The following is a 24,568-nucleotide window of genomic DNA, read 5'->3' as shown; positions in this document are numbered from 1 at the left end:
AGCACGATTAATATAGTTCGGGCCTGTGTATATATCGAAACTAAATGAAGGCTGGACTCGCACGTACCTGTAAAAGGAACCCCGCTCGGCGAGCCGCCGTCGCCAGCGGGGCAGCTCACCCACTCTCGATACGTTGTGTGTTGGGCGCCTGTTACAAGGTCGGTGAAGTTGACAGTACATGTGGTTCATGGTGTGCCAGTCGAGATTTAGCGGCCTCCCGTTGGCGTCCGCAATGATGGGTAGGCGTAAGTACGCAGCAGAGGGTGGCCGCATATTCTTTTTGTCGACATCAAACAGCCTCGGCTTCATTCGTGGACACGCACGGTATGCCGAAAATCCACAAGCCCTTGTTCGATACGCCACCTTACAATTTATCAATATTTGGCACGTTTAATCTTGAGATATACATGAGTTCGAAACGATATGTATTGTTCTGACACAGCGAGGGGAAGCGTAGCGTCTCCGTCATCGAGCGTGGTCGACGCGGCAGGATCATCTTGTGCAGAGAGAGTCACTATACTTCTGAGACACGATCGGACAAGATCAAAAAAAGGAAGCGCACCACCTGCTGCGACTCTATTCAGTTTCCCAAGAAAACGCGTCGTTGTGTGTAGTCGAGTACGTACGCACAACTGCGGAGACATACCGTGCTGCGGCGACACGAGTCCGACGTATTGAAACGCGGCGCACGATATCAGTTCCCTTTGAGCGCGTTCTCATACGCGTCGTTGAGCGTAGATTTCTCAGTTCTGAGACACGATCGAGTGCGACATTTTAGCTGAGCACACACAAAGAGAACGCGTTCCGGCTTCTGCAACGTGCGTTGAACGTTCAATTCGTTAATTAAAACGGCCAAGGTCGCACACGCACTGGCGAAATGTACCACGGACGACACAGAGCCCTCACGGAAAAGGAACAGCTACAGGGGCAAACTTATTCGCCAACTCTGCTGGCAGTCAGGCAACACTGACCCCTCATTCTGGCAACAAATTTATGCAACGCCAAACAAAGTCTTGCCGGATTTCTTTCACGGTAGAGTAGTCCGGCTAGGATAAGCTGTGCAACCGCGAATGTTGTGTTCTCTCTTGAGCACGCTTGGTCTGTAGGAGGCTCGTCTGTTTCTACAGCGAAATCTGCATCTGGCTTGGCGAAACGAAAAACTGTTCGCCACGACTATCGATAATGGTACCCATTGGCTGCACCGTCAGTTGTGTCCTTTTTTACGTCACACCCAAGCGTGAAAGCCATTGGTTGTGCTGTTAGGGACGCCATTCTTTGCATCATAGCCAAGCACGCGTGCCATTGGCTGCGCCGCCAGTGATGTCGTTCGTCCCTTCGCAGCCGCGCCTCCGAACCCTCACGCAGCAACTTCAACTTACAACTTCCACATGGGTAGGGCACAGATCGTACAAACGCCCACACAGCAGAAAACTTTCTAAGAATAGCGCAGAAAATTAATGTTCGCCAGGCCGATGCAGCAGACCGGGCATAAGAACAGGCCCGGGTTGCGAAGCGCAAGCGGCAACTGCGCACCGAGGATACGGCAGCCTTCCCAGCCTAATGCAAGCGACAACGCTGAGCCAAGGAAGCGGTGTTGCGGGTAGAGTAGCGTCAACGTGGCAATGGCGGGAACGCGTTCGCAGGGGCCGACGTCCGCTTTTAGCGGGAGTTTCTTGAGCGGCACTTTGGCTTCGGCTATGGCGTCTGCAAGCACCTGTAGCTACAGCTTCGTTGGCTAATCATCCATACGGAGTGCTTGGGCGATTTTTTTAGCGATGACGTTGCTCTCACCCCCACCCTGCCGGCGAGTCTTCTACCATGCGAAGAGCTATGGAAGTGGCCGGTACATGCAACTTGGTGGCGCACAGGTCACCAGTCCGTTGTCGAAAATGCGCCCCTTAGCATCTATTCATTCACGCAATCTCCTCGAGTACTTGTGATTTCCGTGTATCACGCACAACTACTGCATCCCAGTTTTCATATACACAAACGCTTTATCACCTGTATCATAGGAGGGCGTGCTGCTCCAGGCGCCACCTCGTCAAGCACTTAGAACTCAAGTCACATTTTCCACGGTGCTCAAGGAGCTGCACAACCAGGCATTTCTGTTTACAGCTCCCAAGACGTTCCCCTTTGCCTTCATGCACAGCGTGAGATGCCAAGCATTATGTATGTATGCGGAGCCTCTTCGTGCAACTGCGTCAGGAAAGGTCGCACGACTGCAGGGGCCTTCTCTGCGAGCGTGAATTAATTTTGCTTAGGAACTCGCGTTGCGACTCTGGAGCGGGTTGGTGACCGTTTCATTTAATTGCACAACAACGATAGGCTTCTCGCACAGACCGACTGCACCATACCCATGATAGAGATGAGCTTTTGTTTGAATGAGTGTAGCAGCGTTCGCAGTCCCGCCACGATACTACGGAATCCCGGCCTGATACAGCATTCTGGGTGTCGTGGCGTAGTACACTTCCCTTGTAAGCCAGAACACCAGCAATACCCTGTGAAATTTAGGCCTCCCGAATAAAGTGCCCTATTGAGTCTTTCCTGAGCACCTCACAGAGTGGGTTCTGTGACACTCGGATGGCCCCATATAGTGCGACGGCAACAATGCAAGCACCACTGAAACGGTGCCGGTGGTCGGGACGCGCAGCAGTCAACAACTGCCCTGACGGGTCCTGTCCACCGCATTTGAACTACATATAGTGGAGCTACAGATGTACCCATGGACTTGCAGCTAGACATGAGATCTTGATGTCAGCCACAATCATCGCTTTTTTCCGTGCCTGTACTCGTGTTTTGGCGCTGCTTCGACTTATACACATATTTACTTTCCTCGTATTTCGTCGTATTTCAGAGACATTTTCGTGCACAGCACATGTGCACAGCCCACTTTGGGCGTGCTAATTGAATGTTGTCAGCGCGTTTACCAACGAAATGGGACGTTTTCTTCGTTTCCATCGATTTCCACCACGTTTTGCGCTTGTGTCAGAAAGTCCTCGAGGAAATACGATATCGTCGGCCAGAATAATCCTTCAAGTGACGTTAAAGTCTATGTGAGCCCAGCGAAAGAAATGGACTTCATCTAGAGCAATCAGTTTGTTTTGCTGTTAAGGAAAAGTACTTTTCTTACGCCACCACCTCATTGTTTGCAAGCAGCTTATTCGAAAGCGACTGCACGTCAACAAACATCATTTTCTTTTTTTCCTGCGTAGTTTTTGAAGCTGCCGTTAAATCGAGTGCTCATCAGAATAAGGAGTCTGACACAATAGCTTAGCGCCTTTGCAAATTTAAATATTGTGTTTGCACAGTTTTGATAACAAAGAAGTGTGGCAGCTTGGGCTAGATTGTATGACATGATGACAGTTATAGCGCGAGAACAGAACAATTACAAAGAGACAAGAAGGACACGAAGTCGTCGTTCTGTTCTCGCGCTATAGCTATCATCATTTGATAACAAATTACGTTGGCAACATCCCCTACAGAAATTCAACACTGTATATGAATATGCATAGAAGTAGACGTTGAGCTTGTCCTATTAGTAAAGTTAAGCCGAAATTCAAAATGTCATCGACAAACCGAATATTTTTTTATTCGAAACGTATTCGACTCAAGAAATGTACATTCGCAATTTATGAAGAAGCAAATTCTACTCAAAAAAAGTATATTTGTTATTTCCCGAATAATCGCCGATTATGCGGTTGAAGAGGCAAATATTCAGACAAGTATGAGTATTCTAACAAGCAAAATTCACGAGTGCTGAGCATTCCCATTTTCACAGTAAAACATCACAAATATGTGTCAGTTTTAAACTTATTCCTGTTAAACGTATTTGCGTCAAATCCTCAACCTAGACTCCGCAGAGCCTCCGTTTCTCTTACTTTATCCTATAACTCTTGGCTAACAGCAAATGCTGTTCTATCGCTTCCTGCAAATAGATGTACAAAATGCGACGTTAACAGTACTGCTAAAAATCTTACGGAAACAGTTGTGAATTGTTCCGAAAAATAAACTATCTTGCACAAGCTTTGCGGCTAATTTATTTTTTTACAAAGGCATGGTGATTTGTAATGAGTGCATTATGTGAAAGCTCTTCAACGCACTGCATCTAGTCAGATGTTGCTTCATTATTTTTTATCTAAAAAGAGTAATCAAAAGTACTGTTAAGTCTTATTTTTCAACTTTTCAAGGATACACACGTATTCGATATTCAAAGACAGTATCATGCTTTTTTTTTCGTATTCGGGTGGTACTCTACAATGTCAATATTCACACATATACTTACCTATTAACAATTCTAGAGCTCCTAAAGTAAAATTTAATTTGTTTAATACTCAGACTTGTTCATTTCAATAGTTATCTGCACGTATAGCTTATAAAGGTCTCCCATCACATGCTCAAATTCTAATGACAAAAAATCAATAGATTACTTTCAATCGCATGGCAGGTTCTTATCAGTCATTAAATTAGCTGAAGACAACTACTTAGCTGTATAAAAGTTATCATTTACTTTCTAAATTTGCTGCTCTTCGAAGATCCTTTGTTATAGTATTGCATTACAGATGCACGCGCAGTAGCAGAGAAGTTTTTAGCTAAATTAAAACAACTTTCTTGCAGTCAACCGCGGTCGTCTAGTCGTACACGGTGCTCGGCCGCTGGCCCGGAGGTCTCGGGTTCGACTCCGGTCCTGACGGTTTACATTTCGATGGACATAAAAAGCTAGGTGCGGGTGCACTTCGTCATGTCAGCGCACGTTCAAGAACACTAACAAATATTTCTGGAGCCTGTCACTATGGCGTGCTTCATATTAATATTGTGGTTTTGGCACGTAAAACTCCGAATAATTACTATTTCCTTGATAAATTATGAATTCTTCGTGTTCTTACTTCTCTTTTGATTTTAGGCAGCCTTTTCATGGTAGTCTTTATAGGCGCTGTCGGCAGATCCCCTTGTAGTGGGTATCAGCCATTCATAACATCATGCAAAAGGATAGCTTCTTAGCCAATCCCCCCGTAGTGGGTAAGTGCAGTGGAATGAAAACTCAGCAATCTACGCGTCAACACTGACGAACAGATTTGAGCTTTATAGAGCAGCCTCGTAGTGCCCGACTCATGAGTGATTTCACAGGGTGAGTTCCGTCTTTTCCCTCCGAACAAATCGCCTTCGTGAAGCAACAGGCTGCTAAAAAAAAAAGTATTGCATGGTGGTAGATATCTCGTGGCTCAAGTACCGAGGAACCGGAACGAGAATGCAGCAATACAAGAAATATTTTCAAAAAATGCTCGTATAAATGGTGTGTGTGGCATGCGAGTGATATATTCCACCCATTTGCCAAACTAAACGGTGGCGGGTCTCGGAGATCTCGTATTTCCATTGCGCAACCTCGCGGCGTGGTCTCGTACAGTTGGGTCACTGTTCATTATCGGAGTCTATGTAGCTTTTTTTCTGAGCAGTGACTCCGTCACTGTTCAGAAATAAAGCTATATAGCTCTATTTTTAGTAGGTGCAACACGTATAGTTAGTAAAATGCGTTGATTTTTCGATATAAAAAAGAACAAAAAGGCCGTATTTTTTGTTTGCTTTTCTGAAGATGCATGAACCTTGACGCTTTTTTTTTTGTCTACTATGAATGCCTAATTTAAAGTACCACATAACAAAAAGTCTCGTCGTTTAATTATCGGGTTTTCACGTACTTTCTCTTAGGTTGACGGTAGACGACATGTTCACTCGTTGTTCACCACACACAGCCTTGCTGCGCCGCTCTTTCTTTAGCTGTCCTATATACATTACAATAGGTGTTGCGCAGCGCCCAGTCTTGTGTGGCCCAGTTTCTGTCTCGTGTGGCCCAAAACATGGCAGTGACAATCAGTGTGACTCTCATGTTTTTGTGCGGCGCCCTGAGTCCTGCATCCAAAAGAGTCGCCTTCAAGGACTTCAAGGACTGCGTGTCACTAGCGATAAACACGGCACGGCTCAAGTGGCAAAAGTTGGCGAGGAAATAGGCCTACTTTCGCGCTAGAAAACATAACACCAGCGCAATTTCATCTTTCCGTCTCCTTTTGACGAGACGATAATCACAAACATTGCGATGTCAACAAACACCTTCCGCATCGCGCTCACTGTCGCGTCACGCGGAACTGAACGTCAAAATAGCCATACCGCTCAACTGTCTTTCTTTCTTTCATTTTTTCCTTCGTTTAATTGTTTATTTGAACAACGTTATAACACGTTGTTGTACCTTCGTACTGCCATGCCAATTATCGCGTCAGAGCGCCGGCACAAATACAAGGTGTGACGTCCGCCCACCACATTTCGTTCCTCGTACAGACCCCGCGGGCGCAATACGTGGCGCTCGTAGCCGAAGGGTGCTCCCAAACGAGAGGACGGCCGAGCGAGTCCAGTTCGACCGCGCCGAGGCAGTAAAACAACTCCGCCTGGCGGACTCTGACGGCGCGGCCGCCACTTCCCCACCCACGGCGCGGGCCGACCTCCCGCGTTTGTTTGGCGGCCGCATTGACGTTGACATCTGCAGTGCCCGTTCGATCTGCGGTCGTAAAAAAAGGGGGGCCCCGTCGACGAAATGAGAACAAACGGCGACTGCCAGTAAATCGGCCCACAGGTGGCCTCTCTCGTCGGGTAAACAGGCGCGCCGCTTGTGCACACCGATGAAGAAGGGCAAGGAAACAATGGGCAAACTTCGTTACGCTGGTAGCCTCAGGGCCCGCTCCCTGTAACTCCAGGTGAAACGGTGAAATCACAGAAATGCGTCTGTGCAGATGCATATGGCCCGCGGGTCATATATGGGTGTCTACGCTGCCCAGTCCTGCCCTCATCATGCTGTCTGTCATGTGTGACTTGGCTTACTGGGCGAGTGCTAATGATTTTAATATGCACCATCACACAGCTCTGGCGACGTTTTATTGCAACTCGCCTCCTGTCGTACGGCTTGTTGCGCGCTTGAAATGCCGTCGCCATGAAGGCAAAGCAAATTTATAACGAAACAAAAAGTGCATTGTTTGAAGGAAGTTCGATTTGATTTGATTTGTGGGGTTTAACGTCCCAAAACCACCATTTGATCATGATAAACGCCGTAGTGGAGGGCTCCGGAAATTTCGACCACCTGGGGTTCTTTAACGTGCACCCAAATCTGAGTACACGGGCCTACAACATTTCCGCCTCCATCGGAAATGCAGCCGCCGCAGCCGGGAATCGAACCCGCGACCTGAAGGAAGTTCGAAGAAATTGGAAGCTAGAAAACAATTTTCTGAAAATTTTCAAAGATGCGTTGTGCTCTGCAATAATTAGTCGTGCAAACATACTAATTTGCTCTAACTTCGGGTCGCTTTCGCTTAGCCGAATGTGAGGAAATATTTGAGCGCCGCATATAATTTCTCTGCAAGCTAGAACTACTCTGAGCTTCTTGACGACCATGAGTTCGTGTATTAAGCTTGAGAATCTGAGCCAAAGGCTTATAAGTAATACTGCTTTTAAAAAAGAAGCACTACGAAATGACAGTTAGCTTTAACAAGCACGTTTTCATTGCGATCTCTTTATCTTGTTTGTTTGCACATTAAAGACCACCATATGGTCGAACATTCCGGAGCGCTCCACTGTGTACTTCATAATAATATAGTAGCTTCGGCACGTAAAAGCGTAGGTATCATTATTCATCTTCTTCATTTATTGGTATGTCGTTTACAGTTCTAATCACCAATGTCCACTTAACAACAACACGATATTTTTGCCGTTAATGGTATATAAGCGGTGAACGCCGATTCGCTTCCATTGTTAAATACTGGAGTTAAGTAAACTTCTGCGAGACTGAAAAACATAATGCGATATAAAATATCAAGCAACATAGTTCACTTTATATATGTTGCCTATTTAAAATTCTTCGAAAAACACTAGTTATACCCTAGCAGTAAAGGCCCTTACTCGCATAAACATGACATGCTAATGTTGTTCGTAAGAGAAAAGTTTAGCAAATCACAAAGCGGAACATGCGATCAGTGAATGTAGCTTGCCCCCCAGTGAAGGAAAAGTGCAGTTTCAGGAAAGACATTGTGCATCCGGCCAGGTACACCAACTGTTCTCTATCGTTATCATAGTTTTGATATGCGACCTGAAGCGGAATCACTCGAAAAGGCGGTCATTGCTTGCACGAAAGATAAAAATTTAGGTTTAGAAAATGAAAAAATCAGTCACTATAACTTATTGCTTCCACCTATATATGTTATATCTCTCCACTACGGCGCCTCTCGTAATCAAACGGTAGTTTTTTGGAACGTTAAATCCCCCGTATCAATCAAAACCTTTTGCTTTTCCGTTCGAATATTGTCAAAATATTGGTTGACGGTCGAGTTGGTGATTCATGATGGTTCAAAATACGAGTGAAATAGATAGACAGGGGAGGCTAAGACACGGACAAGCGGTTACTACCATCTGGAAGATTGATCGAAAAGCTGTGAAATGTATGCTGACAGATGAAACATTCCGTAAGCACATACGATAATACCACACCGCAAGCGAAACATAGCAAAACCAATAAAATATATATATATATATAGCAGCCCCACCTTATCAGCGCCCACTTTGCTTTACAGCGATTCCTTAACGCCTACACGGCATCTGCCACTGTTCAAAAACGCTAGCTCCTTGTCAGACAGAGCTATTGACAGTTTGCTCACGCTGGTCAAGTTATCACGCGCTATGTTTGCTTAAGTGACATGTAGGGCTTAATGTCTCAAAATCACTATATGTTTATGAGAGACGCCCTAGTGGAGAACTCCAGAAACTTCGACCACCTGGGGTTCTTTAACGTGCACCCCAATCTGAGCACATGGGTCTACAACATTACCGCCTCCATCAGAAATGCAGCCGCCGCAGCCGGGATTCGATCCCGCGACCTGCGGGTCAGCAGCCGAGTACCTTAAGGCCTGGCCCCACGTATCCTTCGCAACGCTTCAGCGCGAGGCTTTTTGACGCGGAGCCGCGCCCTCTCAAGAGAGTGGGCGCGCGGCTACGCGAAGGCGCGCACTCTCTCTCCGTATGGGAGAGGGCTCGACACCGCGTCGAAAAAGGCGCCGACGCGCTGCGACAGATACGTGGGGTCAGGCCTCTACCCACTATAGATAACTGCGGCGGGGCAGTGTGTTATGTTTAACGTTTCAATGATAATCGGTATATGCTCATCTTTGTGTTTATTAACCACAACTGTATACTCTCAAACTGAACTTCGCAACCACATCTACTGACATGCTGGTAATTCCAAGGTAAACATTTGTGCGCAAAGACAAGGACATAAAAAAATTGGGATAGGGACAAGCGCAAACTTTCAAATTAATTTCATTAATTGTCACCCTTTATGAAAGAACCAAGTCACGTTTTCACATGGTCAAAACCAAAGAGCTTGTAAGAAGCAGCGCAGAAAATTACGCTCACTATCAAATAAGGATAGTGAGCGTATCATGTTGGACCAGAAAACTATCGTTGCTATTGCGAACGTTGCACGCATGCTGCCGCAATATGTCATTCATGCATCTTCCAGTCTGTCCAATATAACAGGCTCCGCACGGAAGGGGCTGGATCTTAGAAGGAGCGTTGCTAATGCGATTAATAAATCGAATTATGTGCTTTGTTTTGCACAAGTGTTTCTTGGGTCTAGCCGCACGTCAGCCTAGGCAGCTGAGAATGATTTTGTGGTGCAGAGGTGTGTGGCAGATGCCGTGGTTGCGGTAAGGCAAAGTGGGCGTTGGTTTAGGTGGGGCTGATATACATACAAATTTTATCTGTTTTGTTATGTTTGCTTTGCGGTGTGGTTGGTCTCATGGTTCGTGCTTACGAAATGTTTTATCTTTCAGTATATATTTCACAACTTTTTCGGTTAAACTTTCAATTGGTAGTAAGCGGTTGTCCTTGTCTTAGCTGTCTCTTTCTACGTCGCGTATATTGGCCCCCCTTTAAAGAATCGCGTCACATGGCCAAAGACGTTTAATAGAAAAATGCTCTCGTTTTACTAACGCTTATGTGTACAATTCCCGCTTGTTTTCATATCTTTTGTAACGCAGCCCTCCAGATTTTTCTGTTTTTTTTAGATATTGCAACTAAATAGCTTCTAGCAAGAAGGCCTTTGACCAACAGGCGTCGAAGTGAACGAGGGCTACCTTTTTTCAATTCTCACCACGTTCCCAGAGCAGGCTTTTGATCTACGCTGAAAGCACATACCCAACTGGCCTCGAACCGAAAAGTTCATTTCGCGCCACTTTTTTTTTTTTTTAAATGGTGGTTACGTGTCCACCAATCCTTGTCCTGAACTACAGCCCAGCTGAATTAGATTTCTCTCGCAAAGCCTGTCTAAACGCACGCGAAACCAAACATGGCCAACGATGATGTTAGGAAAAGGTTATCTTTCGTTAAGTCAACTCCGTTGTTTGCGCGCTGTCGCTCGTACCAATGACCTTGGAATTTTGACGCCGGTTCGTTCACACGTACGTTAAGTCACGCCTCACCTCTTTTTTCTTTTTTCTGTGCTTTTTAAAAAAACAAACAATTCGACGCAGAAACTCTATTGGGAGTTGTATAAATGATGCGTAGGCATAGAGTCCCTACCACACTGGACGGCGTCGGCATGGCGTTTTTCATGTTCTTCCCAGCGTTTCTCGGTGACTAAAACAGTTTCTTCGGAAAGCTCATCTTCCGAAACACCCAAACCGTTCCTTGAATTTCCACTAATTCTCAATTTTCTTGATGTGTACAGACCTCCATATAGGCTTTACGCGTTGTCCTAGCGGGGTACACTTCTTCTATCGCGAAATTCAACGGAGCCTCGATAAGAAGTGTTGCCGGTTTACATGCACTTCGCACCGCGCAAACAACGCATGATGTGCTTCATATATACTAAAGGGGCCCTGAAACACCACTTCTACATTTTCGCAAAACGCTTCCGATAGGCAGTCGAGGCTCCTGAAAACAAGCAAGCCATGCATTGTAACACAGCACATGGCCTGGAATTTACAATTAATTCTCAAAGTCAGCTATATATCGTCCCTTCTCCTCTCGACAAATGATGCCATAAACTCAAATGATTGCGCCATATACCCAGATTAACGACCATTGGCTGATTTGAACATCGTGAGATGCACAGTTGTGCGCGGTGGCCACCGACGCCACGTGCTAGCGCGCATGCTACCGATCACACTGATAGCAAGCCGTGCGTTCAAAAAAAGAAAACAAGTGCTCAATATCATGACGCGCGCGTGACCTAACTTCATTTCCTTGCGCCACTTCTCCCTGATTAGCCTCGAGTGCGCCCGCCGGGACGAGGGTAGAAAGAAAGCAATTACAGTGTGCGAGAAATTTTTATTGCTTGATGGATAAGGACCGATTCCGTCGTTCGTAATTTCACGATTCGCGTTGTTTTAGTTTGACGTGCTCATAGGCGCTGTCTAGAAACCATGCCTCACTTGACGAAGCCGATCTTTCTAATAATCTGCCTCCACAGCGTGGCTCTTGTTCCATCGCAGCAAAAGCGTAAATATCTTCGTCTGCCCTTCTGAAGTTGCTCACATCGACTTTCTTGGTGAGGTTCATGTCAGCCACTTTGTTTTGTTTTTTACTCCAAACAAGAAGAGTGGGCCGCCTTTAAGGATGCGATATTGTAGTGTCAGTATTTTTAAGTACCATTCATAGTCGAAGGACCAAGCATTGCGGGTTACACCTTGAAAAGTGACAATACTCTTTCAAGCAGCTTTTGTTTCGATGCACGGTTCTGCGCAAACCAGAAATGTGCATTAAAACGAAAAGCGGTGTAACTGAACGGTAGTTTGCAAAATGGCCTTGGTAACACTAGTGTTAACGATATCGGCTTCGTCTGTGGATGGTCGTAGGCTCGCCGTTCACGAAGAACTGAACACCAGAATGGAGTTTAAACAAGTTGGTGTGTCGTATAAGACGACACGCGGAGAACAGAGTGACAGTTTATTTCTTCTCTCTCTCTCTCTCTCTCTCTCTCTCTCTCTCTCTCTATTATATCCCACTACAGCACCTGAGCATGCAACCCTTCGAAATGATTGATTTGTGGGGTTTAACGTCCCAAAACCACCATATGATTATGAGAGACGCCGTAGTGGAGGGCTCCGGAAATTTCGACCACCTGGGGTTCTTTAACGTGCGCCCAAATCTGAGCACATGGGCCTACAACATTTCCGCCTCCATCGGAAATGCAGCCGCCGCAGCCGGGAATCGAACCCGCGACCTGCGGGTCAGCAGCCGAGTACCTTAGCCACTAGACCACCGCGGCGGGGCGAAATGTTTTGCATATCGCTGAACACCAGAACTATCTCAAATGAAGAGAATGGAAGAAAATTAGCAAAAAATAGGAGAAATACGCTCAGTAACGACATGTGATAGCATAAAAACGTGCTGTGAAGCTTTACATATCTCGAACGCCTGCTGAAATACATCAATCATATAACAGGCTACGCCAAAACAGTCAGACTCGACGTGATGCTATGCTTTTCTGTTGAGTGACTTGGCACTCCCAGACTTTACTTTGGGGTGGCCACACACGTATCTTAGTAAGCGCGACAGAACAAACCCTGAAAAAAAAAAAACGTAAGCAGGATGGGATACTTGTCCTGTTTACGTGTCTTTTTTTTTCCCTGTTTCTTCCGTCGAGCTTGCTAAGATGCAAACGTTCAACATCTATCAACTAGCCTGAATTTCTGCGTTGAATAGGCATCAAACGAGCATGTCGGTCATATAGTGTACTTATACTGTGCACTTATATAGCGTCGCCATAAGTACAGTCAATAAGGGTGACAAGCTGCGCCGCTTGGGAATATACACGAGATGGTATAGAGCAGTGTTTCACTAATGGAGGTCCGCGAAGCCACTTTTGAGGGCCCATCGTTACAATACCTGAGAAAAGAAAAACGAAAAAAAAAACGAGTTTTTCGGTGAAACGTTACGTCCCAACAAAACAGCCCCCTTCCGAGTTGTTAGTAAGCTTCACTGCATAATAATTGTGAACTGCGGCAGAACAGACTTATATATTACCCCTCTTCACGGGAAGGTTGTAAAGTTTTTGGAGTAGTTTTCTACAGCGTATGCACGCCAGCATACTTCTTATAAAGTTACATATATTAAGTGCCAGCATAGCTAGAAGCAGGTTGAAAGTGGCTGCAGACCTCACAGCTTATTGGCAATCTGTTCAGATCGAATCGGCGTTATACTTTAGTTGGGTCGTTGTTTGCCAGGATGAAAAACAAAAAAAAAATGCACCTTGGTCACTCTGCGTGTTTTATTATACCCCCCCCCCCCCCTTTTGTTTTCTCTCACTACAAGGGTCCCTCTACTCATGCATCCGTTCACAAGATGCTCCCGAACCATCTATGGTTGAGAACGTTCGGTATAAAGGCAAATCATACACAGGAACCGGTACAAAAAAAAACTAAAAAGAAAGCACGAAACGCTGTGTTAAGCGTTCCTTCGTCCCCTCTCGTGCGCTTATTGTTTTTCTGTTAATTAGACACAAGGTCAATATTTTTGTTCGAAAGGTTCTATTCGACGTAAACAGTCGGAAGAACTGCGACGCTAGCGTGTAAACGCAGCGCGCCACTCCTCGCGCACCACGTGGTTCTCACTGCACGCGCCGTGGGGTCTGTCTGCCTGCAACCGCCGACAGTCCCAAAACGTCGGCTGCATCAACAGTCGGCAGCCTCTTAGCTTCACTGGCAGCCACTCGATCAGTCTATCGATCCGGTAGTGGTCAAGGCGCGCCCACTGGGTCACGTCTCAATGGACGGCTACTGATATTGACGTCCCATGCGAATGGCGACGGCTCCTTCTCCAATACCATGTAGTACGCATCTGTCTTTCACAGCCGGTTTATTTGCTCTCTTTCTTTCATTAAGGTTGTTTGCTTATCGACCCCAACTGTTTATCGCTGCAGCCACCCTGTCGTGGTGTGACTGTGCGCGCAATAGGAATAGCTTTAGTTCTGTTTGTTTTGCAGCGCAGAGTGCCATCACATCGCATCTCGGGACGTATGTGTGCCCCAAAGCTTCGTGGCATAAGATTGGCAAGCACTGTTATTCGTGTTTCGTCGGATATAGCTTTTATTTCCGCCCAAGCACCCTGTCCGTGGCACGCTCGCCGCGTTGTGTGATCTGGCTCTTGTTTAATATTAACGCGATGTCGCCGCATCAGCAAAGCCCGATACGAGAAAGCCGAATGACTTAATTAGAGCACTCGTTCTGCTCTTTCGCACACTTTGGGAGAGGCGCTATGCTCTTCCTCAGAAAAAACCGCCTCGCAAGTGACAAGCATGCACAAACGAGCCCTTTGCAAAACGCGTAGTCTTTTGTACTTTCCAACCTTATCTCTCGGGTGTCATCGGCAACTGGACATTTGGTGACGAAATAGAGACACGTAATCTTCTTAGTAGGAAGCAGATTATGGGCATTACGTACTTCTTGATGAGTCGACTCTAATCAAACTTGCACAGGTCGTCTCGGCGATGCGGTCGAACAGACGATGTAAAAAACATGCCGCGGGTGATTGCCGGTGCGAGGCCTTTATTGCCTTGCACTTGAGCCAATATGCGAAAGTCGAATAGCCTCGAGCGACCACTCTTGAACCATGGCCTTGCTTAGCACAGCCGCAAGCAACCATGTCTGGAGCTCGGTTTCCATTCGTCCGGTCAATCTGAAGCATTGCGCCTCATCTGGGCGCTTACAGGTTCTTTGTTCTAATCTTCTTTTAGTGGTCTAAGAAGTTAAGCTAAAGGAAAATGTTTGTGAGTAACCTAAAGCGTTACACAAAGTTATTATGTACGCCCCGGAAGTGCGGAATCGATTGTTGCATATGAAGTTCTGTTGGTACCTGTTGCCAGCAAACGATCATCACGGCTTGCAAGGTATAGGACGTCCCTTGAATTTGATAGGAAACCTACTCTATGGGCTCCTTTCTTCAGTCCATTCACTTATTCCTTCCCATCGCGCGACCAATGCTATAACCAAATTAAACGTGTGTTTTTGGGTGAACTCGTATACCAAAAAACAACAGCGACGACATGCGAAAGGAGTAGTTTGAAAACATGGTCGTTGGTCTACACACCTTTAGCCGTTACCTTACACGGTAGCACCCAAGAAAATACAGATCGAAGTGCTTCAAATTGGTAACGCTTAAGGAGATTATTCGAACAAATTGTAATTTTTTGTCAGTGTTGGCTCATGTAGGGGACGCCGCAACCACACATTTATGTACATAAGTCTTGGTCACCCGTAGACTTTCGGTAGTTTACGAAGTGTAGCTTGTTCTTATACCACTTCCGGTACACTCCCATGTTCACGTTCCAATGAAACGAGTTCGAATTTCTCATATACGGAAGGCTGTAGATAATGTCACCATTAATGTCAGATTAGCATGAGAGGCTTTTTTTCAACGCACAGCACTTGGCGCGAAAACACTGCGACTTGACGGTGCATTGTGACCTCTTCGTTTCTCGCGCCGCGCTTTCTTGCAAAACAAGACAGCAAAGTGGTGTGGCAGCTTGGGCTAGTTGGTATGACGATAGTTATAGCGCAAGAACAGGACAAAGAGACAAGAAGGACACGAATGACACGACCACTCGTGTCCTTCTTGTCTATTTGTCGTCGTTCTGTTCTCGCGCTATAACTATCATTAGCAAAGTGGTGTCCGTTTTGTTAAATTTGCAAAGCTGGTGTGCTCTTGAGACGTGGCTTCTCCCATCAATTGCCGTTAGTGTAGCTATTGCTGTGACTGGACTGTTCGTACGGAAGTTGCTCGCATTTTGGCTTGCCATGCTTTTTACAGCAAAGCGCTGCAGCTTACTGCTATTTCGAAATCGGTAGAGCAAATATTTTATTTTGTATGCGCTGAAAGAGCATCTAACATGTCGGCCTCCCTTTTTCTTTTCTTCACTACGTGCAGAGCTGGATCTGTGCGCGCACAACTCGACGCTATGTGGCCTCGAGGCCGGATGCCACAACGTGAACGGCACCTTCGTCTGCCTCTGCACCAGCGACCTCAAGCCCAAGCGGCCCCACGAGCCCTGCAGCAAGGCGCCCGTCGGTAAGTAGCGCGCATGCACCACCACCTGTGATGTTATCTACCACATCTGACGATGTACAACTTTGCGCTAGTTACCGCGAATGGCAGCACTATAGCCTACTGAAAAATTGAAACCAAAGGCAAGAAGACAGTGAAAATATGGCCTATGAATGAAGGACCAAATTCGTGTAGCACTTTGATTTTAGGTGTTGCTTACTATTTGACTACCGCCTTCCCCAATCGTACAATCATATTCATGTTTGTCTAGCGTTTAATTTCAGGAACGGTTCAAGTGTAAGTGTTCTGTGAATATGGGCCCACTGTGGCCCGTGAAACACTGGCGCTTCTCCCCGTGCATGCTGATCTAGACTATGCAATGAGTGGATACACGAAGTGGTTGTCAGCGTCTTTTAGTTGTCAACAGGTGACAAATGTGCGCTGAACCACACGCCAGTGTGGGGTAATATTGTAGCTACACTTAAGTTCGTAGGAACAGGCAGTGCAGCAAGCATTACACTTTTCTTATCAGCTGCGAATAGGTCGCCAAGGGACAGCGTTGGTCGTTCAAGCAGTTCTATATCACCAGAAAACAATATCTGCGAATTTTCGCTTTTTTAAAGCATCGGCAACATTACACATTAGATGATGATCATGTTTAAACAGCGCTCTTTGAGCTATACAGCTCATATCATTAAATACAGAGAGGTTTCATAAACTCACGTAATCATTTAGTTAAATGAAAGCTCTATATGCCAATGTAAGCCAGCAAACTCAGCCTGCTTTTCCGTATATGATGTCCTGGAGTCCAACTAGACAAATCAAACTCGTTCAAGCTGCAGTACCGTATTTTACCAGAAAAAAAAAACTGCAGAATAGAGTGGCATGCATGCATACACATCAAAAGCGTGTGAACCGCGAATTCATGAAACAGCAACAAAGACGCATGTATATGAATAGTGACATTGGGTCTTCATGGTTCAGTGCTAGATCAGCCATGGGAGCTTGTAAAATAGTTCATGCACATGCGCGAGGAAGCTTATTTACCACACGGATAGCCTCGACTTCAGACTACCAGGCAAACTAATTTTTTTCCCATTCACCACAAATCCCTGCGTTTTCTTTATTTCGTTTCTCCCATTCTCTTAGAACATGGGCGATCAACATATAAGGTGGCCCGACATTATTGTAATGTATGGTGAAAAACTCTTGTGGTGCTCCCGCACCTCCGCTGGAATGTAAATGAGCGAATGTGCAAGCATAGAATTAAAAAAGCAGTCTGGGAACGAAAGGTTGATTGATGATGATTGATATGTGGGGTTTAGCGTCCCAAAACCATCATATGATTATGAGAGACGCCGTAGTGGAAGACTCTAGAAGTTTCAACCTCCTGGGGTTTTTTAACGTGCGCCCAAATCTTAGCACACGGGCCTACAACATTTCCGCCTTGATCGGAAATGCAGCCGCCGCAGTATTGAGGAACGAGTAAAAGTGAGCGTGGGTGCATCATCTAGCGGTTGTTCAGACCCTTCCTTGCTCGGCCGCGAAAACGCTCGAGTGGCCACTCTTTATATAAGTGTATTTCTCTATGCTTCCGCGCCTTCGGCTGATATTACTATCGCTTCAACTTCTTCTCGCTTCAGCTTTTACTTCGCTAACAGTTGTTTTCTTGTTGCACTTATGAGTATACATCGCAAACAATCCTGTCCCGGTTGATTCTGTGCAGGGGGTTTTATGCAATGTGGCGGATCTCGATGAGAAAAGCGTGAACCAATTCACCGTCCTGTTGGAAGCGGCTGAAGAACTTGTAATTCTACGCAATTTTGTTGCGTTTGGGGTTAAATTACTAATTCATGGTTTGTGTAACTTCGTCATAAGTGAAGAAATTTAGCTTTCGGGGAGCGAATCTTCCGGCTAGAATTCGAACGGTCTGCGCGGCCACAAGAAGTACTCTTTTCTTGCTTGACCCAGCGAAGCCGTTTGCTTTAAAGTACGCCCCATGGCGGTGGTCTAGTGGCTAAGGTACTCGGCTGCTGACACGCAGGTCGCGGGATCGAATCCCGGCTGCGGCGGCTGCATTTTTGATGGAGGCGAAAATGCTGTAGGCCCGTGTGCTCAGATTTGAGTGCACGTTAAAGAACCCCAGGTGGTCGAAACTTCCATAGCCCTCCACTACGGCATCTCTCAATATCATATGGAGGGTTTGGGACGTTAAAACCCACATATGAATTAATCAATCAATCAATCGTCCAAATACACTTCTACTTTGATCAAATATGGGTTCTACTTATCTGTGCTCTCGTCAAAACTCGGAATCATCTGGAACGCCACTGACGTGAGTCGTTGGCGTGGCTGTCTGCAATGTCTGACTTTCGGGCTATGCTTTGACATCGTGGGTGTCAATGCGACTTGCCGCCACTGTTAAGTCACCGTGGTCTACTGGCCACGGCACAAAAGGAACGCACGTTCACATGCTTTCAGAACAGGCAAAGACTGACGTTTATTATTTGCATTAGTGTGTTAATCTAAAATCATCGTGTGGGGCGGGGGGGGAGGGGAGGTAAGGAACATAGCAAAGAACTTCACGCGTGCCCAGTGGAAAGTCAGTCTGCGACACCGCAGTCGATAGAACACCGCCCCATTTCGCTCTTTTCGGTCACGTGCTCAGAAAAAAAGTGCAAATTTTTTTTTCTCATGCTGTCTTCCTTTTCAGCACAAGGCAACGGGTACCCCCAAAATGGCCCCCGGCAGCCCCACGCTGCAGGCTCCTTCACGCATCACCAAATAGCCGGCATGAACCGGAACTTCACTCCCATCGCAAAGGTGCGCCCATGTACGGTCACAAGTGCTGTTTGAATACCGATTTTGAGCCATGTGGTCTAAACGCATAAGGAACAACACCTTATAGCTTATGCAGTAAACTTTCCAACCGGCAAAACAAAGCAGGTGCGAGGGAGGAAAATTGCCGCATTTCTGTAGAAGTGATAAGCCTCTCTATCTTTAATATTATGTGTCAAGAGTGTTCTCAGAATCTTTTTTTCTTTTTCTTTCAAAACAACTGGGGTGAGGTGGGGGGCGGGGCAACTAAGGTTACTTTTTTATGCAAATGAAGAAGGGGGGTACCTTCACTAGTGCAAAGGTGAATAATGCCCCCCCCCCCCTCCTTTCACCAAGAAAGGGCCTAAACCTAAACATAAATTGAATACGGTGTATTTCACGAGCACGCCTGGGAGATGTATTTCTTCTTAACTTGGCGGACTAGCAACCCACACCAATTACAATAGCACTGAAAACATACGCACGATGGACCTATGAAGAAAAAGTAATCGACAAGCGAAAGTGAAATAAAGGACTTTTTGTAGCACTTGTTGAATTAGGTTTAGAAGAACTATAATGAAAGGAATACTTTCGTAACCATCACAGCTTTCATATTGATTTGGGCAGTTGCGGAACGATGCGATGCCACCAGTTTCGTGATGCCGCGTGAGTGCAACACGCTACGGATCAAGGCGTGCAGCCGCCGCGGAAGGTTCGAAAGAAAGCACCTACGTACGCCCAGCAAAGCAATGCCTTCGTGGAGCGACTAGACAATCAGTGGAGCTTTCGGCATCCTGATAAAGAAGTTTGTTATTCGCACGAGAGCTCATGGTACCTTCCTAGTCGTCGAACCATTTTCTTCCCCGTGTCCACGCGCAATATGTGGTCTTTTTAGTAGCATATGTATAGTTTTTGCCCGTGCACAAGTTGCTCAAGTTGGGGAAACTTCACCCTCACTCGTGCGGAGTGAAGTAGCCCTTGCGTGTGTTCATGGATGACATGAAACAGCGCGTACTCATGGAGAACGTGCGCTGTGAGAAAAAGGTCCCGAAGTCTACGCACGCGCCGCCGTCATGCGACTGTCACCATCCGAAAGCAAAGCATGCCACCATTTTCTACATGGCCGTTTGTCCCCTTAGGCGCAGTCAGCCCATCTCAGTAATAAGTTCCTGTACACATGCTCTCGTGATTTATCGTGTGAAAAGTGTGAAATGAATACCCTGGACGTAGACAGAGGCAAAAATGCACCGCTACTGCCGCACCGGATTATGAGTGCGCCCCACACCATTGCTCGGGTTAAAAGCATAGACAACTTCGTCAGCGCATACCGTACTCTGGCAACAATATTCGCTCACCAGAAACGAACCCCAAAAAACTTCCTGATTATACATGGATAAAGCGTGGTTTTAGTATGCGTGTCTGACCGCGGCTGATTATGTTTCAATGTTTTCTGTTGATGAAGATATGCACATAAGGCACGCGCGACTTGGTCAGAAAGAGTACATAAATGGAAGTTATTAGGCGAGAAAACGTGGCTCTCAAAAAGAGCGTGCAAATATGTTCTGCTCACTTCATCAAATGCAAGTAAATCTAAGTGCATACCCTAATGGTACAGAATAGATGTCCAGGCATTGATCTAAGGTCCCCAATTACAAGTACCACGTCGGACACCGTAGTGTTCCACTCGTGGCAGATAAGTGTGCCCACGCACGAACTAGATAACAAAACGTGAAAGTTGGATAAAGCCACAAATCCACCATGAAGGTGTTTTTCGAAGTCATCAGTGATGTTTACTGTTCGAAGCAACACGCGGGACACCAAGGCAGCCACACTCGAAAACAATCACTTTATACAATGTACGTGCTGTATGTACGTCGTGTTGCCAATGTAATTTGCTTTTTATGAGCACGATACGAGCGAAGGGGTTCGCATCAGTGCGAGCGAATGACTCATCGCTTGTCTTGTTGACACTAAGAAATATTGCGCACTCCAGCTAATTTATCTGTTGATGTGTGCGTTAAGTGTATACATACAAGCAGTTTAGTTTGAAAGTTCAATTCGTGAATATAGTGTACCGTAGTAGTTCGCATGATTCAGCCGCATCCGATTTAGTGAGTACATTTAGTATTGTCGCAGTTGTTCCGAACCCTTCGAATCGTGAGTGATTCCGATCAGCACCAATCTCTATTAAATGTGCCCGGTGTGGAACAGGGGTAGTAAAACGCATTGTATCGTGAAGTTACGTGCCTATACGAAAATACATTAATCCCCAGCTCCCACAGGGGGCAGGAGAGTTCCAGTCAAAAAGCTGAATTGCAGAATTTGTCTAAGCAGCGCATCAGACAACTCTTCTCCTCGGCACTTCACATTTTGCTTTCCCGAGCGACGTCGTCGGGCCCTTTCTTTTAGTTGTTAGACATCGCTCTAAACACATTTGAAGGAGTGTGCCAGAAATAATAGTGCTATAAACTCTAAAACATCAAGAAAATACGCGAGCAAAAAAAAAGAGTATTAACGGGACTGCCACACCGGAAGTCTTCTTTCGCAGACCGTTCGGCACACGCCAGTTTGTTTGAAAACAGCGAAACCCTTGATAGAGACACCGCGTAAAGCTTCCCCGGTGCGCCGGAGGCCATTAGACTGAACTAGGCACGTTATTTAGCGTTTTGTTTGTTTATTTTTTGTTTATTTATTTTGTACATTAGTTTATTTTCTCTTTTTTTTTACTTTGTGAACAAGGTGAAAACAGAAGAGACTGTACACACAGGACGTTAAGCTATATCTGAATGTTTATTCAGGAAGCAGCAAAGTACGAACGCAACGGTAGCTCATCAGGGGAAAAAAGGACATAAGGACAAGAGGCGTTCTGCAAAGCGACGCCGAAGCCGGATAGTAAGCCGAGACGACAAGGCTTCGGACAGAGAGCTGTGAACGTAGCTCAGATACCGGCCGGCAACTGGAAGGGGAAAGTGAAGAAATACGGGTGGTTAGAAAGGGCCAGGATAGTGAGCGGGAGGTGACGGTGTTAGTAACGCTGCTTTAGGATTGCGGGAATGGGGAGGGGGGCTTGAGTACAGCGCTGCAACTGTCTCTACACTGGGCGCGAAGAGTGCTATTTCGTGAAAGCGCAAGTGGACGGGATACAGGAACGAAACCGCGGGAACATAGAGAAAAAAAAACGAAAAAAAAATAAAACAAACTTGAGCAGAACCGAACTTGGCGATGTCCATAAACGCGGAACGGAGAAACCTGCGCGCCTGAATAAATGAAGTCTTAATTTCAGAAGGGAGCTAGGGGCGGCGATATGGATAGCCGCAACATTCGGCCACAAATCAGCGCAGATCATGTGACACACCCGATGATTCTAATAGCCTTCAGGCACGGTGAATGTGTACCTACCTGAATGCAGACGAGCAAGTTTTCCATTGAGTGCCTTCGAACCGCAGGAGCCGCAGCCAGCGGGCGGAGCCGGATCGGCCGGCGCGTTGCTTCCGGATACCACAAGCCGAAGCGGAGGTACCGCTCCGCTTTTGACGGGACTGCTAGCCGTGCTGGGCACCCTGGCGCTGGCGGGCCTCGTGGTGGCGGTGCTCGTGCGACGACACCGGCGGCGGCGAGAAGCCCGGCGGGCGGCTGCCGGGTCTCTGCACAAATGCATGCAGCAGTACGTGACCAACCCCACTTACTACTCGTCCGCTCCGGAGACGCCGCTGCGAAAAGTACTGCACGACGTCGAGATTTCTCCTGACTGCATCCGCTTCATCGAGGAGATCGGCGAAGGGTGCTTCGGCAAGGTCCACAAGGGTAGGCCACTTCCACCACTCCTCTGTAACGTCCCCTACTCTATAGTGTGTCATATCGGTGTCATTTTCATTGTGATCTGGTCTGATCCGGTTCGAGTTCTTTGCTCGTGATCGGCTCCTGATGCAAGCTGCAGAAGAAAGCCGGTTTGGTTTCAACAGGGCTTATTCGCGATCAGTAGGACATCGTATCAGCGGACAGCGATCATCGGACAGCGATCAGTAGGACCGCGGGACATCGGCATCACTTGGCAAAAGAAACAACAGGTATACTTGCCTTTTTTGGCAGCAGTTCAGGAGACGATGGAAGTTCGAAGAAATGAAAAAATTCGTGAACATGGCGCGTCGCTGGCGCCGACGTTTTGACAAGCGGACTTGTCTTTTGTGAGGCTGCACCCACGAAAGCGCTTGCAACTTTGAAGAAGAGAAATCTGCTTGTCGAAGCATCAGCTCCTGCAATGCCCCATGTCTCAACAGGTAGACTTGCCTTACAGAATTGTGCAACATAAAATTGTGCCGAAGGAGCATGCAGGGAAGGCTGTCTCTGCTCCAATTATGAGAAACTTGAGGACTCGGAGACGAAGCATGCAATGTGCACTAGTGTTTGCTACAGCAAAATTTCGACTCTTTACTTCTTTACTCGCCACCGGTCCACTAACGCACCACCACTTTGCTGATATGTTTCAATAAACAGTGTTTCAAATATATGGCATTACCGTAGGGATGCACCTTTGTCTCTCTGGTTATAGATAAAGGAAAGGAGTGAACAATTACGGGCTCGTTCTTTTTGTTTGACACAATGATAATGAGATCTAACAGACAATCTTTCCATGGAAAGTATAGGGGATGTTATTAGAAGTAATGGTAATGTAAATGTGAAGAAAGAAACGTGGACGAAAAGACAACTCCCCGTGGGCAGGGACCAATTGATTCATCGATATGTGGGGTTCAACATACCAAAACCATGATATGATTGCGAGAGATGCCGTAGTGGAGGGCTCCGAAATTTCGACCACCTGGGGTTCTATAACGTGCACCGAAATCTGAGCACATGGGCCTACAACATTGCCGCCTCCATCGGAAATGCAGCCGCCGCAGCCGTGATTCGATTCCGCGACCTGTGGGTCAGCAGCCAAGTACCTTAGCCACTATAGAACACAGTGGGGCCTGGGCAGGGACCGAACCGGTGACCTTCGAATAATGCGTCCGATGCTCGACCAACAAGGGGGATGGCCGCCGTGGTATACCTCAGTTGGTAGAGCGTCGGACGCGTTATGTCGCAGGGTCGGTATACCTGCCCGCGGCAAGTTCGCTTTTCATCAATTTTCCTTTCTTCGCATTTACATTACGATTACTTCTAATAATATACCCTGTACTTCCCTTGGCATTATTGTCTGTTAGACCTCATTAACCTTGGTTTCAGATGAGAAACTTGAGAGCCTTGATAAATTTCTTGAAGGATTCTGGCATCGTTGCTAGGTCAAACGTAATATTTTACGAAGTAACGATGAAACTTTAGACATAATATGCCTAGAGTATATATGGACTGATTGCGAGTGGTGCGATTCACTCAGTTTTTTGCGGAGCATACCCATTTATAATTGACTTTATAATTGACCGTGACGACGACATGACACGCCGACAAGCCGAGACTCAAAGGTGCTTCGCCACTATAAAAGTCGAAAGGTGTCATTACGCGCCGTGCAGGAAGTGTCGTAGAAGCACCTGACTGGCTTCAGTACAAAAGGAAGTTACTATAACTTGTAGAAAAAAACATTTAAGCACGCATCGAAAATAGGAACGCGAGAACGCCAGCGCACATGTCAGCCCACTCTGACATCTTCACACTGAGCCAGCCATTAGCGCGGCAGCTAATGGGTTTG

General features: G+C 46.5%; 1 protein-coding gene across 1 annotated transcript in view; it reads left to right on the top strand.

Moving 5' to 3' along the window:
- LOC119176617 (high affinity nerve growth factor receptor) overlaps positions 1-24,568 on the top strand; it is a 436,833-nt gene that overhangs the window by 357,302 nt on the left and 54,963 nt on the right. Inside the window, exons 2-4 of the mRNA XM_075876262.1 lie at positions 15,952-16,092; positions 18,782-18,891; positions 22,332-22,689. Of these exons, the coding sequence (XP_075732377.1) occupies positions 15,952-16,092; positions 18,782-18,891; positions 22,332-22,689 (609 nt within the window). The remainder of the gene's footprint in view (positions 1-15,951; positions 16,093-18,781; positions 18,892-22,331; positions 22,690-24,568) is intronic.

Source organism: Rhipicephalus microplus, chromosome X, assembly GCF_043290135.1.
Source record: "Rhipicephalus microplus isolate Deutch F79 chromosome X, USDA_Rmic, whole genome shotgun sequence".
NCBI classification, from domain to species: Eukaryota; Metazoa; Arthropoda; class Arachnida; order Ixodida; family Ixodidae; genus Rhipicephalus; species Rhipicephalus microplus.
The sequence above is the reverse complement of the archived record's forward strand: the minus strand, read 5'-3'. Positions and strand labels throughout refer to the sequence as shown.